This window comes from Notechis scutatus, chromosome Z (genome assembly GCF_049901735.1).
Source record: "Notechis scutatus isolate UNSWTSFEM ecotype Mainland chromosome Z, rNotScu1.2, whole genome shotgun sequence".
In the NCBI taxonomy this organism is placed as follows: Eukaryota; Metazoa; Chordata; class Lepidosauria; order Squamata; family Elapidae; genus Notechis; species Notechis scutatus.
Window position 1 is genome coordinate 16,325,250 of NC_142025.1, and position 17,067 is coordinate 16,342,316.

At 36.0% G+C, this 17,067-nt stretch overlaps 1 protein-coding gene and 1 long non-coding RNA gene across 14 annotated transcripts in view; one reads left to right on the forward strand and one right to left on the reverse strand.

Annotated features, from left to right (window-relative positions):
* The first annotated feature begins 733 nt into the window (after positions 1-733).
* Positions 734-17,067, forward strand: part of LOC148128770 (uncharacterized) — a 46,751-nt gene continuing 30,417 nt past the window's right edge. Inside the window, exons 1-2 of one of the 2 annotated variants that reach the window (XR_015746142.1) lie at positions 734-1,093; positions 12,074-12,132. This is a non-coding gene — a long non-coding RNA (uncharacterized LOC148128770). The remainder of the gene's footprint in view (positions 1,094-12,073; positions 12,133-17,067) is intronic. The other variant, XR_015746141.1, reaches the window with a different exon arrangement.
* CREM (cAMP responsive element modulator) overlaps positions 13,891-17,067 on the reverse strand; it is a 34,586-nt gene continuing 31,409 nt past the window's right edge. For 10 of the 12 annotated variants that reach the window (XM_087948421.1, XM_087948420.1, XM_087948417.1 and 7 more), the window contains one exon: positions 13,891-16,070. In XM_087948421.1, coding sequence (XP_087804547.1) covers positions 15,926-16,070 — 145 coding nt within the window. In that variant the 3' untranslated portion in view covers positions 13,891-15,925. The remainder of the gene's footprint in view (positions 16,071-17,067) is intronic. The other 2 variants (XM_026672239.2, XM_087948419.1) reach the window with 1 other exon arrangement.

The window sequence follows — 17,067 nt, forward strand, 5'->3', positions numbered from 1 at the left end:
CATCTTTGAAGAGATGAGTCTCCCACTGAGGTTTGTAGGATTACAATATCTGTCAGATAGTTCCAAAGACATTTCTAGTTACCACTTTATAGCTAAATACCCACACGGGAAAAATAAACATCAGAAAGTTGTATTTAAAGGCTAGTGTCAGATGAATGATATGTGAAAACACAGTGTACAGAATGTGACAGTTTTAAAGCTGAAAAGTATGTGAAACAATAATGTGAGTTCAGTCTATGGTGATAAATTAAAAGCTTAAGGAAAACCTGCTACTCAGTCAATAGAATTATTCATTTATCTGTCTCCAGTTAAAATAGAGAACATTGTCCAGATCTGTGACAATGGTTTAATAGGAGACAGTCTGGTAATTTAGAAGGCTGTGACATGGACAGAACAACTGGGCTAACTAACGACATTAGTCCATCAAGGTGTAGTGAGGAGCAGAGATGGGAGCAGTTTGCAAACACATGCTCCAGTCTCCCACTTCTAGAAAATTGAATTTAATTTCTGCCCTGTGTCCATTCTGAATCAAGTAGATTGATACATTGTCGTGACTTGATGCAGCTTGACTTTTTAATCAATCAATTCTTAGTTCTTAGTTTAATCAATCAATTCTTAGTTGTTAGAAGGCAGTAGTTATGTAAAAAAGAAAACAAGATTAAAATACTGAAATAAATATATGTGTCTCTTTTTCTCAATCACCTTAATACAAATATTCTAATATTCCTTATATCAGGGGTCCCCAAACTTGGCAACTTTAAGACTTATGGATTTCAACTCCCAGCATAGCTGGCTGAGGAATTCTGGGAATTGAAGTCCACAAGTCTTAAAGTTGCCAAATTTGAGACCTCTGGTTTATATACACCACTGAGAGTTTCACTCATCAGTAAACAGTGGTTCTCATGATAATGAGTTTTGAGAAGCATATGCAAACAAAGGAAAAAATGTAATGGGTCATTAAAGACAAATAATTTTACTGTAATAAAAACTTATGTGGTAACTTGATGATCTGATGTCTTTCACATATATTGGTCTTCAGTTTTGAAATAATATGACTATATTCCAAGCGCTTCTGGAAGAAACTGGACTACAGGTACCTTTCTACTTAACAACTATTTGTTTAGTGAATGAAGTTACAACACACTGAAAAATGTGCTGTATGATCATTTTTCACATGACCTTTGCAGCATCTCTATAGTGATGTGATCAAAATGCAATGTTTCGTGACTTGCATGTATTTTTAACAGTGCACTGTCTCAGAGGCATATAATCACCTTTTCCGATCTGACGAGCAAACACATGAGGAAGCCAGATTCATTTAATTATGTTACTAACTTAATTGTAGTGATTCATTTAACAACTGTGGCAAGAAAGGTTGTAAAACGGGATAAAACTCATTTAATAACTGCTTAGCAACAGAAATTTTGGGTTCAGTTTGTGGCCAGAAATTAAGGACTACCTATAGTAACCATGTACATACTCCAAATTTTGATATAGTGCCCCTTAAAACACTTGAGACCATAAATAGACGCTTTGCTGAGACACCTAAGTTCCATCTCTCTCATCCAGAGTCACCTTGTAAAAGGGCAGCATAGAAATTTATATAAATAGTAATCTTATTTGTATAAAGACAAAACCGATGGAAATCAGATTGTACTTTCAGAACCAGAAAGATGGTTGTGTAGTGCTAAGTGATGGTTATATCTCCCACTAGCTTGTAATTATTTTATTCTTTTGTTTTTAACTTTATCGTATTTTTATCAGGTTTTTTATTTTTTATGTGTTGTGTACCGTCCAAAGTCATGTCTTGTAATGGACATCTATATAAATTTGTTAAATCAAGTTATATGTATTTTTCTCTACAGGGTTTGCTCATTATAACTACAGTAATCCTCAACTTACAACCATTTGTTAACAATGATTCAAAGTTACAATGGCATTGAAAAAGTGGCTTACAATCAGTCCTTACAACCTTTGCAGCATCCCCATGGTTAGATGATCAGAATTTGGGTACTGGGTAATCACCAGGTACAGTGTTCTGTGATCATGTGTTCTCCATGGTCAATCTTCCCATCTGGTCTCCAGCAAAGAAAATGGGGGTAGCCAGATTCTGCACTTCCTATATAGTAACAATCCAACCATCACTGCAGATTCATGGAACTTGAAAAGATGAAGAAACTTGCATAGGTATGCTCATATACCAGCTAAAACAGTAGCTGATAAGCAAGAATAGACCAATAGAAGAATACAAATTCAAAGACCCAGGTTCTTACTGCCACAGCATGCCACAGTAGAACCTGGATACAATCAATGTTAGATTTCAACTCGTAGAATTCTCAGCACAGGCAATGTTGGCTATTCTGAAGCAGAGGTGATATTCAGTAGGTTCTGACCAGTTCTGGAGAACCAGTAGCGGAAAATGATACTCTAGACAGACAAAGCTCTCTAGGCTGGCCAGTCACTACCTTGGGACCTAATTTATTTTATATTGTCAATAGAAAAAGGAGGAAACAATGTTGTATGCATTGCCCTAATATATATTACAATTTCTCTGATTTGTAGTACTGATGCATATAGGAATTCGACTTGAACTGTAATGGAGACTGCCCACTATGGTTGCAAGTTGTGACAGTCATTAAGTGATTGATGTGATTGCCTTGCTTAATGCCCCCATCCCTGCTCTCCCAGTTGTTAAGTGATTGTGCAGATCGTTAAACGAAACACAGTGTCTTGATGAGGCCCTGGGACTCAATCCAGTAGCATCTCCCCAGAGCACACATGGCTTCCAAATACTCCCCACCCCATAAGGCACCCTGTGTTCTGCTTCCCACCCTCGTTGAGACCTTCCCTCCAAGCCGCCTCATCCTGCTGAGTCCCACATCCTCCTCCCTATCCTGTCATAGCTTAGTCCACTTTTCCATAAATCTCCTTCAAGAAGCAACCATTTTGTCATGCAACCTTTCTACACAGAGGCCTCTTGTCACCACCCCAGATGTGATATTTTGAGAGCAGCCTTGATAAATTGTGTGTATTCCAAAAATGGTACTCACTTCCAGGATGGTACCATGCCACCTTTGTACTTTGTATAAGGAAGTCAAGGGGTGTAACACCTTTTTCTTGAACACCATTTTTGAAGGTCCAGAGAATATTTTTTTTCCTCCAATATTCTCAGAATGTTTTAGTGAAAAGGCATATACAATCACAAGATCATCTTAATCCAGGAACTTGATCATCAAAGTATGTGAGAAAATTTAGTCAAGAGGAAACAGATATCCCAACAGGAGCAAAACCATTGGGCCATTGTTTAAAAACATGAGGTAAGACTTGCTATCTTTTTCCTATAAATAAACCTGGGATAATCAATAAGTTTATAAATGGGGGTTTGAGAAGAATTAGTCATTGACCTAAAAATGCTTCTTACTAGATTTTAATGACTACCTCCCTTAGAGTGTTTTTTTTTAAAAAAGCCCACATCCCGATAAAAAAGAACAAAAGTAGATCATATGAAAAGTAGGTATCATAAAATGGAAAAACAAAACACCAAACTCTTGGCAGCTCAAATTAAAATAAAATTGTAGGAAATATAATTGGCATACAATGTTCTTATATAGGTTTCAAAATTATTATTATTTTTAGAAAGATGAGTGAAACTGGTAACTATGATCCCCATGAAACAAACTGCATCTTTCACAGAAGAAAAATGTAAAAAGAGTACAGTGGCCTTCAGGATCTGAAACTTGCTGACTCTTGGGTTAAATTAATAATGCAATGGAAAAAAATGGAAGCCAGGCCATTATGATTGTTCCCACACTCTGGAGATAGGCTTAGCCATTTGGGCTTGGTGTTCAACCCTTTCCATTTCTACTGGCACTTAACATCTCGTCATTCTTGAACAATTAGTCCTTGTTATGCCTGTTAATTCTGCTTTATGGGTGGAGTACTATTGCAGCTTGCCTCTTTCAATGCTTAACCTTTATTATACACACACGTTTTGAATGGGGATATTAAAAAGTGCAAACAAATAGTAATGCTGAGGAACGTGAGGTCATGTCTACATGTCAGATCTGAAGAACTGCACGTCTTTTTGTTCTCTCTAGCACATCACTGACTTCTTCTACAATCCTTGGAGCCATATACATATATACATTTATTAAAGAGTATGTATTTATTAAAGAATAGAGTGGAGCAACACTAGGCAGTGATCTAGCAGGTAAGATCCTGGGCTTGTTGACTAGAAAGTTGCCAGTTTGAGATCAAGCACTGTGTGCAGGGTGAGTTACCATTCTTGTCTCAGCTCCTGCCAACCTAGCAGTTTGAAAACATACAAACGCAAGTAGATAAATAGGTACCACTTTGGTAGGAAGGTAACAGCATTCAATTTGCCTCGGCATATAGACATGTTGGCCACATAACCACAGAAGGCTCTTCAGACAGCCCTGGCTCTTTTGGCTAAGAAACAGATGCATATCACACCCAAGAGTCAGATATGACTGGACAGGAGAAACCATTATCTTCTCTTTAGAGTAAAGGTAGTCCTTGGCTTACAACCACAATTGAGGCCAAAGCTTCTATTGCGAAGCAAGACAGTTAAGTGAGTTTTTATGACCTTTCTTGCCACAGCTGTTAAGTGAATAATTGCAGTTGTTAAGTAAGTTGAGTATTATCTGCAGTTAAGAAAGCCTGTTTGATGTAATGGCTAAAGCAATGGACTATAAACTGGGAGGTTGTGAGTTCTAGTTCCATCTTTGGCATGAGGCCAACTGAGTAGACCTTGGACCTGCAGGGATTAGTCCAAGCAGTTAAAGGACATACACAGACACACAAACTAGCATGATCGTAGGATAAAAATTTGAAGCAATTGTGACTTACTATGTTCATAATAATAATGTTAATGATAGTCTATCAGATATTCTATCTTTTGGAAATACAGAAGCAGAGTAATAAATATATTAACTGTGGCTAGGTTAGCGTATGAATATGTAGATGAGATCGAGACCTTAGAGAAATAGCCTGCATGGACACTTAGCATTCAAGTTAAGGAAACTGATAGCTAAGGCAATGTAGGGACTAGAGGGAGAAAGATAATTATAGAATTCAAGTCTTCTCCTTCCAAAAAAGACAGGGAATAACAATGGATGCCTAGGAAGACAATTGCAAGATAGTATCTCGGTCTGTTAAACAGTAGAAATAGATGGAAGACCAAGGCCTAGAAAACAAATTTGGCAATAGTTTGGAAAATACAATGAGGGAATAGAAGGAGAACATCAAATCTGCAGATGACACTAAGCTGGGAGGAATAGCCAACACCCCAGGTAATGGGCTCAGGATCCAAATAATCTTGACAGAGTTGAACACTGGGCCCTATCCAACTATTCAACTAAATGAAATTTAATGTAGAGAAAAGTAAGGTTTAACACTTAGGCAGAAAAAATGTACAAGTACAGATTAGGTAAAACCTGGCTCAAAAGCAGTAACTGTGAGAGGGATCTTGGAGTCCCAGTGGACGATCACTTAAATATAAACCAGTAGTATGAGGCAGCAGCCAAAAAAGCTAACGCAATCCTTGGTTGCATAAACAGGGATAAGAGACAAGATCATGTGAAATATTAGTACTACTTTATAAAGCCTTAATAAAATCACATCTGAAATACTGCATCCCATTTTGGTCACCACATTATAAAAAAGATGTGTAGACTTTGGAAAGAGTGCAGAGAAAGCAACTAAGATAATTGAAGGACTGGAGACTAAAACTTATGAAGAAGGGTTGCGGGAATTGGGTATGATTAGTCTAGAAAAAAGAAAGACTAGGGGATGACATGAAAGCAATGCTCCAATATTTGAGGGGCTGCCACAAATAAGAGGGAATAGACTTATTTTCCAAAGCATCAGAAAGTAAGACAAAGAAACAATGGATGGAGACTAATCAAGGAGAACAATAACCTAGAACTAAGGAGAAATTTCTTAACAGTGAAAAACATTAAACCATGGAATGTCTTGCTTTCAGAAGTCGTGGGTGCTTCATCACTGGAGGCTTTTGAGACTGGACAGACACTTGAATGAAATGGCATAGAGTCTACTGTTTGAACAGTGGGTTGGACTAGAAAACCGCCCAAGATACCTTCCAACTCTATTGTTCTGCATTCCATAAAATTTCCAGAATCTATAGAAGCTTCCTTCTATGGGTTTACATAGCTATCCAGTTCTGGAAAACTTCCAAGTTATCGAAGTTTGGAAATTATTTTGGAAAAAAACTTCAGAATTGCTGTATGTGTGCTGGATATGTGAGTTTGGGTCAATGAGGACTTCTGAAGAAGGCATTGTGAATAGCATAAAAATAACCGATGGCTATATTTTGGAGGAAATCTCACAAGATTACTTGGTGTCAGCATGCATGCCCAGATTCCTGCCTACATTAACAGGAATTTCATTGGTCAAGCCTGAGCAGCTTGAAGGATCAGCCAGGTATACGTCTAGGTCTAAACTGTTGTTAGGATAATAAGTCTTAGTTTAAGGAAACTAGATGTGGGCATGGCATTTTCTTCTACTGTTGTTAATTCTGCACTGGCTTATCAAAAGAACTACTGCAGGTAGTTGACTTATGACAGTGATTTAGGCTTAGCAATAGTTGTAAGTCGTGATAGTCATAAAGCACATTGGACTCATTTTTTGACTTTTGCAGCGGTTAAGCAAATACAGCTGTCATTAAAGAAATATGCTTGGCTCTATTGGTAAAACTGTGGGCAAAACTGTCATAAATTATGGTCATGTGACCACAAGGCACCGCCTATGGCTAAAATGCAAGTTGTTTGCTGAGCACCCTTCATGCGGAGGGAACAGTGTAAATTTGAAAGCAGGTCATAAGTCCCTTTTGGGGTATCCGTTATAACTTTGAATAGCCACTTAGCAACCAGTCATAATTCAAGGCCTGCCTGTATTCCAATTTCAACCTAAAAGTAATCCAAACATGTATCAGTGCCTATATGCTTGCTGGGTGTGTGTGGTAAAAACCTTCCAGATCAACCCTGTGTCAAGAGCCAAGAGGCTTTGGTATTGAACCATAGGAAAGCCTTTTCTGGCTTTGTTTAGACCAGGGCGGTCAAACTCCCAGCCCACGGGCCAGATGTGTCACACCCTGGCCACGCCCACATCCGGTTTAGCAAAGGGGGGGAAGGTCCCAAAACATTATGTGATGCCATGACTTGAGTTTGATACCCCTAGTCTAGAACACCATAGCAACCTTCTAATACTTAGAAGATATTTTTCATCTTCTATTAATCAGCTAAAGAGCAAGCAATTTTGCTCAATGGGTTGCATTTATACTTTTCTGCTTCTGAGATTGCCAGAAGTAACAATGACCATGAATTTGTTTCAGACTGCTTCGAGTGGGATTGTAAAGTAGATATGCTGGTGGTGCTACTCTTTGTGTGACTGTAAAACTCACATAAACCTTTTTGTCCTGGCACTGCAGAACTGGTGAATTGTATTGGAGCATGTTGCTACAATGCAGCGCTGTAGTGTATCTAGTAACTGCATTAAACACAAAAGATTGATGAAAAGACCAGAAATGTGTGTGGTATGAATCAAATATTTTATTGCCACAAAATAAGTCAAAATAAACAAACAAAATAACTACATCTTTTCAGATCAAAGTGGCTAAATGGGTATTTTTGAAGAAAAAGAATCATAAATAAAAGGAAGCAAGTATGGAAAACTTTCAGGCAACAATTATTGTGATTTTATTGGCTTTACATGGATACTAAGCAAATAATCCATCATGAATTGTGTGGAACATATACATACTAAATAAGCTGGAAATACTGTAAAGTTATTTAATTAAACTTTGGTTCTTCTGACCTTAATTCACACAGGACAGATAGGAAACCATTGCCTAAAATTAATCTGTCAGAAAATATAATAATTTACCAACAGGAATACATTCCTCATAATTTAATCATTAGGGCATTTCATCATATGCTACGAGCTGTCTATATTTTTTAAAATTTTGGGTAAACATTTGCATGTCCATCACTTCAGAATAGACTAATCTACTGTACCAGATTTTTTAAAAAATAGTTCCCCCTGGTGGTTTGGACCTGAAATTCATTTTTAGCTTAAATTTTCAACCATGAAACCATGTGTATATTTTGCTTTCTATTTTCAGCAAGTTGCAAAGATTTTGTACATATGTAAAATACATGCTATTTTGCTTTAACTTATATTCTAATTGCAGTGCTGTAAATTTGTGTGCAGTTACCCTCAGCAAAATTCAGTGTAATAACTTAAAAGCAAAGTTGCCTTTATGGACAGTTCAGAATCATCAGAGCAAAATTCAATTTGCCTGAAAGATAACAGGACGGTAAGATCCTAATAGACATATAGCACAAATTTCCAACTTCAAGCGAATTAATTTTAAGAGGGCAACCATGTAGCACCACTGAATTATATTACTAGCAATATGCGAGGAATGTTGAGATAAGTTAGAGATAAGTTAGAAAAATCAGGACAGCCATAAATTATCCATTGCAGTTGGGGCCAAACTATGCAAGTTAGCTCCCAAACATGCTTGCCGAAAGTGCTTTTTGTAAAAGGCGAATGGATTTTCTTGGTTTTTTTTTAATATTTCACTTCCTATCCAAGAAGCTTTTTCAGGGTTAGTTTGGATCAAGATTAGATGAGAAGCAAAACATTTTCAAAGAAAAAAATCAATAAGTTGCCTCTTGGAAAAAGATCTTTTGGGACAGTCATGACCTGGATGATTTAGAATATCCATAAACACATTCCTGCCAATTCTCATATATGCGTAATACAATTTTTAAAGTTTCAGAATCTTTTATTGATACAATCAAGTAGTATTCAGCAGTTGGAAGTTTGAAAGTTAGGGGTCAATTTGTTTAGCATGATTAGCTCATTATTCATTTGTTTATTCATTGACCACCTAACTGTGTCTACAAACTGGTGAAACACATCAGTTTGTATCAGAATTGGGGGAATTATACTAATTGAACACTAATAATGCTCAAGACTCATTCAGATTATGGGCTGGGATAATGATGAGGACGCACCAAAAAGATTCCTGATGAATATTTTGGTGCAATAGGAATGAAGAAAAGTTTCTAATGTATTATTTTCCAAGAAACTTTCAAATTTATAACTACTATTTGGAAATTGGAATCAAAGCCTAGTAAATTTCTGTGCTTAATTCAAAATCATGCTAACAATAATATCTCTATCTCCATTACATTAAAATCATTTAGTATTACAGTTCTGACTCTCATAGTTTTATTTTAGGTCTCACTAAAAGTGAAATATGAAAATTATAGAAGTATACTTTGAAGTTTGGATGTTTTTTACTTTCAAATCCTAATTCATTAATACAGAATTATCCGTATTTTGACTTTCTATATCCACAAGATAGCATTGCTCAACTATTTATAAATAAACAAAAAATCTCATCTTAGGACCAAGGGTTTTATAATAAATCTATAATAGTTAGTCTCCTAACTTTACATAGCTGAACTAGGCTCACACTTGTCTTTTGGAGAGACAATGCAGCACGGTCAAACAAGAATCTTCATTGTAAATTAGATTGTAGCACACTAAACAGTTGATTATCCCTATCAGTGTGGGGATTTCGCTCTTCTACCTATATCAATTTGAGTTCTGGCTATTGGTTGTTGACTGATACTTCTACTGTGAGAAAGACTGGTTCTCAACTTATCTCTTACCTTTCTCAAATTATGAGAGAACTGATTAGAGTGATTAATCAAGTTATCTTCCAACTAATAATTTATGAACAGATAAAAGATGTATCAAAGCATCACCTTAAAAACTTGACTTCAATATGCAATCTTTAAACATATTCTGAAAAATGCCAACAAGTCTATTCTAAAAACTTGAAGGTTTGCATGAATTTCAGTGTATTTTCAAATGAAGTTGGCTTAAATCTCAATAAAATACATTTAACCTCTGTTGTTTGACTACACACTTCTATTATGGTTACTCTGTTGTTATTCGTCTTTATTCTTTTTCCAGATGAAGATATTATATCATGCTGGTATCTCCAGAACAGAGTTAAATGAGAATATGATTTTTGAAAAAAGATACTTTACTGTTTCCGACAGAAATTGGATATAGTTGACTTCTAGAGTTATGTAACAGTACTTTGGTTTTGAATAACATTCTAAAGGAAAATAAGTAAAAACTGCCACAACTTGATTCAGTAATTAAACAAAAAACAAAAACCAGCAGAAAATAATTGTATTTTTCCATCAGCAAAACCAGTTTCCAGCGATGGAACAAAAGATCTCTTCCTTATGCGTATCATCCCAAAATCTGATCAGAATTGAGAAGGAGACATGCTCTTGTCATTCAGAGCTTATTAAAGGGGAGGCTGAGGCGGAGAACACAATTATTTTCTGCAAGTAGTGTTGCTTGTGCATAGATTCCACCACAATTTAGAAATCCTCTCCTCTCCCCCCCTCCCCAAAAAAAAAAAATGTGTTTGAAGCTTAGGGAGAAATGTACTAAATGTCACAAACTTAACTCAGCTGCAGAGGGGAGATATAGGGAGCTTCCTTTGTTTGCTGAATTTGTGGAGTTTTTGTTTTTTAAAAAGAGACCTCTAATCCCAGGAGAACTATTACTAGTTAGGAGAGCAAGAGGTCACTGTGACCTGAAAGAAAGCTGAGTCTCACATCACATCAGTCGGGCTTCTCTGTAAGAAATAAAAAGGTAAGTTAGATGCCGCCGAGCCCTGGAGCTGAGTGAGAAGCAGGCTGAGTTCTACAAGTCTCTTAGAGGATGGCTGGATAGGAGGTAGGCCTCGGCCTACAAGTTGTAAGCACCGGATATGCCAATCATTTTCCCTGAGTGGCCTTGGTGGCCTTGCCTGACAGGGAATGGCTGGCTTGGGAGCAGGCTGAGGCCGAGGAACAAGGAACAGAGCCTCGGGTGATGAGGCCCTGGTCTGGGCCTGCGTTGGGGCCTCTAAGGGCCTTTGTTCATCCCTGAGGCAACCCAAGTGTTCCACGTGACGAGACACATATTCATTTAATGATTGCATTTGAGAGTGGAAATGGGGAGTTCATTAACAGATACTTCACTTAATGGCCATTGCAACATATGACTAACAGGTTTCATTACAGTTGAGGACTACCTCTATTTAAATTTTGAACTGTACCAATTTTTTAAAAAAGTATCAGGGTGGGGTCCTTGGTGGTCTCTGAGCTTGTCTGTTTTCTTGCAGGTGCTTCATCATCCAAAGTAGACTTGCCATCATCAATACTAGTTTAGGAGTAGAATTTGCTGTCAGCTCCCCACTCCTTGCTAGCACTGATGATCTTACCTAGTTGGGTAATTAAACGTCTGCAAGAAAACAACCAAGCTCAGAGAGCACCAAGGACCCCTCATTTCAAGCCTGAGCTAATCATATTCTCCTTTATTTTTAAAGTTTACTAGATAAAATCTGTAGGAAAAAATGACACTTGTGAAAATAACATGCAAAAAGTATACTACAATGCGTATTAGGCAAACTAGAAAAAGACCAACTATAGACCAAATTATCTTAAGACATCTCAGACCTTTTTAAGGCAAATTTTATAATGTGGATTTGACAAACTTTCAAAATAAGAAAAATAAACTTGGCAGATGCACATAATTGAGAAACTGACATATGCATATTTATGCAGCCCATATATTTGTTGGGATTTTACTGCAAAGTTTTTTGAATGTGGAAGAAAATAGTTCTAAAAAGTTCAAGGATAAAAGGTTGTGAAAGACTCTGAAGAAGCACTGTCTCAAAGTACTAGTGCTGTTTTTTTAATGAATGGACTCTCCCTCCTACTTTGCACATAGTCCATCAATCAGAAATTTATCAGAACTAATAGTAATATATTCAGCCAATCTTTTTTTCTCTAATATGAACCTGATGTTACAAAGTCAGACCTTACAAAATATGCCACCATAGCTCTACATTTTTGATTGTAGAAGAACTGCCCTCTAAACTCAGTGAACAACAGTTTGCTTGAAAACAAAATGCAGAAGTGACATCAATATCCTAATCTTTTTTTTTCAGGTTAACCACATCAAAATCATTAACACAAGTCATTTCAATGACAGAAAAAACCCCAACAGGTAACACCACTTCCTTTCTTACATTGTTGCTACTTTATTTTAAGTAGACTTCAAAAGGCAGTTTAACATGATTTAATTCCCCCTCCTTCCCACCACCATTAATCTTGATTCATCTTTCCTGATGACGGCATGTGCATTAATCGTTTGTGACCTGAAAAGTGTGATGAGCAATGGTGAATACATGTTGACAGCCAGGTTCAAAACACTATAGTTCAGAACAGTCCTATTTGATAACTTTACCTTGCCATTACAGTCCACTGGAATTGAGTGGCTGTGATACATTTAGATAATACAAAAATGTATGTTGAGAATTTTGGAAAAACTGGTTGGTTAGGTTGATGCTGATGAAGACAAATATCAAACAACCATAGAAATAGAATCAGCTAGCACCCCACATAACAAAGATAAAGGCAATTTAACCCTAATCCCTTTCATTAAAGAAATAAGGTTAAACATAACATTTAGAAGCGAGCACAGAAAATTTTAAATCAGTTACTGTCTTCCCATTCGAAGAGAGTACTTCTTAAGAACTCAAAACAACCATCAATAGCAAGCCTCAGAAGAAGCCTGCAAGGTTGCAAATGTGGGCATCTGGACACAAGCAATTCCACAAAGAGGGAAAACCTTAATGGAAACATTGTTTCCTTTTTTCTTTTTTTTTTACTAAAATTTGAAAAATGTAGTTATTTGGTGACTTCTGGATATATTCTGTTGGTAAAAGTATAGATAAAAATTATCAACATGATGAATACTAAACCAATATTTTTACTAGCTATGAATATTAAACAGAGAGATGCAGACTTCTGAAATCTATAACTCTTTACTATATATATTTTTTCTAAGCAATTTTTTTCTCCAATAGTATATTGTTATTGTACAGGTAGTCCTCAACCACAACCACAATTGAGCCCAAAATTTATGTTGTGAGAAATTTGTTAAGTGAGTTTTGCCCCATTTTACAACTTTTCTTGCCACGTTTGTTAAATGAATCATTGCAGTTGTTAAATTAGTAATATGGTTGTTAAGTGAATCTGGTTTTCCTACTGACTTTGCTTGTCAGAAGGTTGCAAAAGGGGATCACATGATCCCAGGACATTGCAACTGTCATAAATGTGAGTCAGTTGTCAAGCAGCTGAATGTAAATCATGTGATTACTGGGATGCTGCAACAGTCATAAATGTGAAAAACGTCACTTTTTTCAGTGTGGTTGTAACTTCAAATGGTCACTAAATGGATTGTTGTAAGTCGAAGACTACCTGTATTGTAATTTAATTACTATTTTCCTGCCTGTTATTTTGCCTAGCTATATACTGAAATATCGGTTTTCTTTCTAGGCTGCCAGATATATGTACCAACCAGAAATAGTATATGTAACTGAATAACAGATTTGAAATGTATAGGAGTCTAATTCCCTTTTCCAAGTTTTTATGAATCATTTTGTAAGAATGTAGTTTCTCATTCAAAATGACTTTATATGAATAGCCATTCATTCATTCAATAGCCAATAGCCATTCATATAAAAAGAAAATATGGTAGTATTGTTATTCATGTATATATTCTTTTTCTGTCTCTCCTACACATATATTCTATTTATCACTGAAAAGTAAACGGACCATAGAGCAACAGAAACTGTTCAGTCCCATGAGTCATAAAATTGCTATTTATTGGACTATTGTTTTAAAGAAAGAATAAATTTCAATATAGATTGTCATTTTAGATCTGCCCTATTATCTTTATTCTCAATAAAAATCCATTGGGTAGGTTTGTTGGCAGATTTATTGCAACTGCTCTGACTACAATGGTTAAGAACTGCCTAAGAATGACATCATGGTAAAAGGAAGTATTATTATATCACTGAACAGGATATCCTCCCTTATAATCATTCGTAACAACCATGAAGAATTGCTTGGTGTCAACACAGACTCCATACTATGACTCCACATCAAGAAAATATTTTGGTCAAATATGTGTTGCATTAAATACATATTAGCATGAAGCCGTTCTAAAACAAAAACATAAGCAACAGAAGTCCTGCCTTCACTGAAACTTTGACATAAAGACAGAATACACAACAATTTCCTTTCCCAGCCACAGCTTCCCAAGATGTCCTTCACACCTGCACACAATGCAAGGTTTCTAGGATAAAAGAAGCTTTTGAGGGGTATTTTGAGAATAATAAAAATTAGATACTATAGCACAATACAGGCTAAGATAGATATAAATAAAATTATAATAAACTGTTGGAGCATCTTGAGCTCCATTGCCAAAACAATGGGGGGAAGGTATATGTAAAATTTAGTAAAATTTAAAAAGTAGAATCTCACAAGATCAATTGGGTGACTAGCTCATGAACTCATGCAGTACCACACAAAGATATCAATATTTTGTACAATCTAACTTCTGAGGACACAAAATTCTTTGAAATTTGAGTATTATCTGATTTCAGCTCAACAAGAAGTGCTTATAAAACTTGTGTGAAAAATCTTGAAATGTTTTTTTAAAATTAGTGTTAGCTACAATTCTGGAGAATCTCAAAGATGCTTTCTTTCAAAAGGCAACTGGACTTTGATTTTTGCTTCTCATTCAAAAAAAACTTCTTCAGTTAAGTCCAGTTGCCTTTTGGGGGGAAAAGGCTACAGTTGTGCTTTGGGGAGACACCATGACCTGGGTGACTGAGAATCTCCAGGGACAATTTTAGAGAATGCTTGTGAAATATAAAAGACAGTAAATTGTCTAATAAAATATTTCACAGCATATGCCATTAGTTTTATTCTTTAAAAATATGGAATAGATGATTAAATAAATACCAAACACTACAAAGTTTATGCAACATGGTTCTATTTAAAGTAGTTTCAACCATGGCACTCAGTGACAGCAATACAATATTTTCTTCACAAAGCAATGAATACAAAAATATGCCATAAATTCATTTGTAAACTAGTATTCTAATACACGTACGTCGTAACAACGCACATGTTTATATAACATCTTCCTGAGATACTTTGGGTGGTTTTCATTTTATTGTGTTAGATTATCTTTGATCAATTTAAAGTACTGGTGCAAGTGGGACACTCATATAAAGAAAATAATGCAAATATAGGTAGAGGAGCAGCTCTTACACATGCTTCCTCTAAAAACATGGAAGATACACTGTGTTTTGAAAACATTTGACTATTTCTGAGTGAGAAAAAGTGAGGTGAAGTTTCATTTAATAATCTAGAAAAAGCAGCAGAGTGTTTCAGGAATGTTAGAGGTGGAGTAGAATACAAATGATAGAAAGGAAAAGTCATAATTCTTTTGACTACACATTTCTGCAGAAGCATTTGTACATGCTGTACTCAGTTCACAGTTTCAATATCGACACTAATCTGTCTTGGAAGAGCAAATGTCTTTTAAAGTTTCTAGCTCTTCTATAAGTTTCTTGTTTTGAACTTCTAACATTGCAACACGACTCTCCAGACATTTCACATATTCTTTCTTCCTTCGTCGACATTCTTTTGCAGCTTCCCTGAAAAAAAAGTAAAAAGGGCAAACAGAAAAGCTTTTGTGACATGCTACTGACATAAGATAGGATGGAGATGGTGCAGTGACCAAGGTCAATACAATATGGAGACAGTGATGCTTTCCAAAGATTAGAAATCACACATCTTTTAGAAAAAAGACCTAAGAAAAGCCAAGATCACAAAGACCACACACTGCCCCTTTCTTAAGGGTCACTTGGCAATCTGTAGAATTGCTTCATCTCATGCCTTGATTACTGTTCATAGTAAAAAGTTCCACGGCCAAATGCCAGTTACTCTGCTTTATGGCAATAAAGATCTTTGAGGGCCTTGAGTTCCTCAATGAGAGTCTTGTTTTGATTTTCAAGGACTGCTACACGATTTTCAAGACATTTGACATATTCTTTCTTCTTTCTGCGACATTCCCGAGCGGCTTCCCTGGAACCAACACAAGGCAATGACTACTCAATCAGCTACAAGGCAAAGAAAACCTGGATAACGAGAATAACCTCTGACACCAGAAAAGCTGAAGTGACTCAGTAAATGCCAAATCATGTACACCATACACCAGTCACAGCATAAATTCCACAGTGCTCTGAACACAATGCAGAACAGACAGACAGAAGACACCAGACAGAAGACACCACATAGCACAGAAGTGAGAGGAAGCTGTTGTTAAAATCGATGAAATAGTGATTTACAAAACCAACTGAAGCTATCACAAAACATGCATCAAAGTAACAGTTCAATATCCACAAACCCCCACATCATCTGTTCGCATAACAGCCCATATTAAGCCCACATGCTTAAAACAAGTAGTTCAGTCATCTCCAAGTATACCTGCAAAATGTTAGGAAATTAACTGTTGGCAAAGAAAACATGGTACCTTCTCTCTTCAGCTTGAAATTTTCAACTTTTCAGCTAATTTGAAATGTTTTAACTGTCCCAATTTTTATTTATCCAAACCAATATTATGTAAAGTGAATACAATATGAATTAATAAGAATTAATATTTATAGTTTAAGGTTTAAAGTTTAATAATTAAGGATCAATGGGAAGTTAAACTACTATTTAAACTTTTATGGTTCCTGTTGTTGTTTCATTAATCTCATTCCAGGCCTTTTAGTTCTCTAAAACCACTAGCCTGTGAGTGGGAAATGAAGAACCAAACATCATCATTGGTTATCTTTTTAAATTATATAATATTTTACATATATGTTACTGTTTTAAGATCTTTGTAGAGGCCAACATGTAGAACTTTTTCTTAAAGTATTGAACAAAAATGTTTAAAATCAATATAAATTCCTTAACGAATATGAAATACTATGATGACATTAACACATCTGAACTTATTTGTCTCAAAGCTACAAATTTTGTTTTGGAGTCCTCCCTGCTGTAATTTTCACAAGGACAAAGCTTTTTCCTTGTACATTAT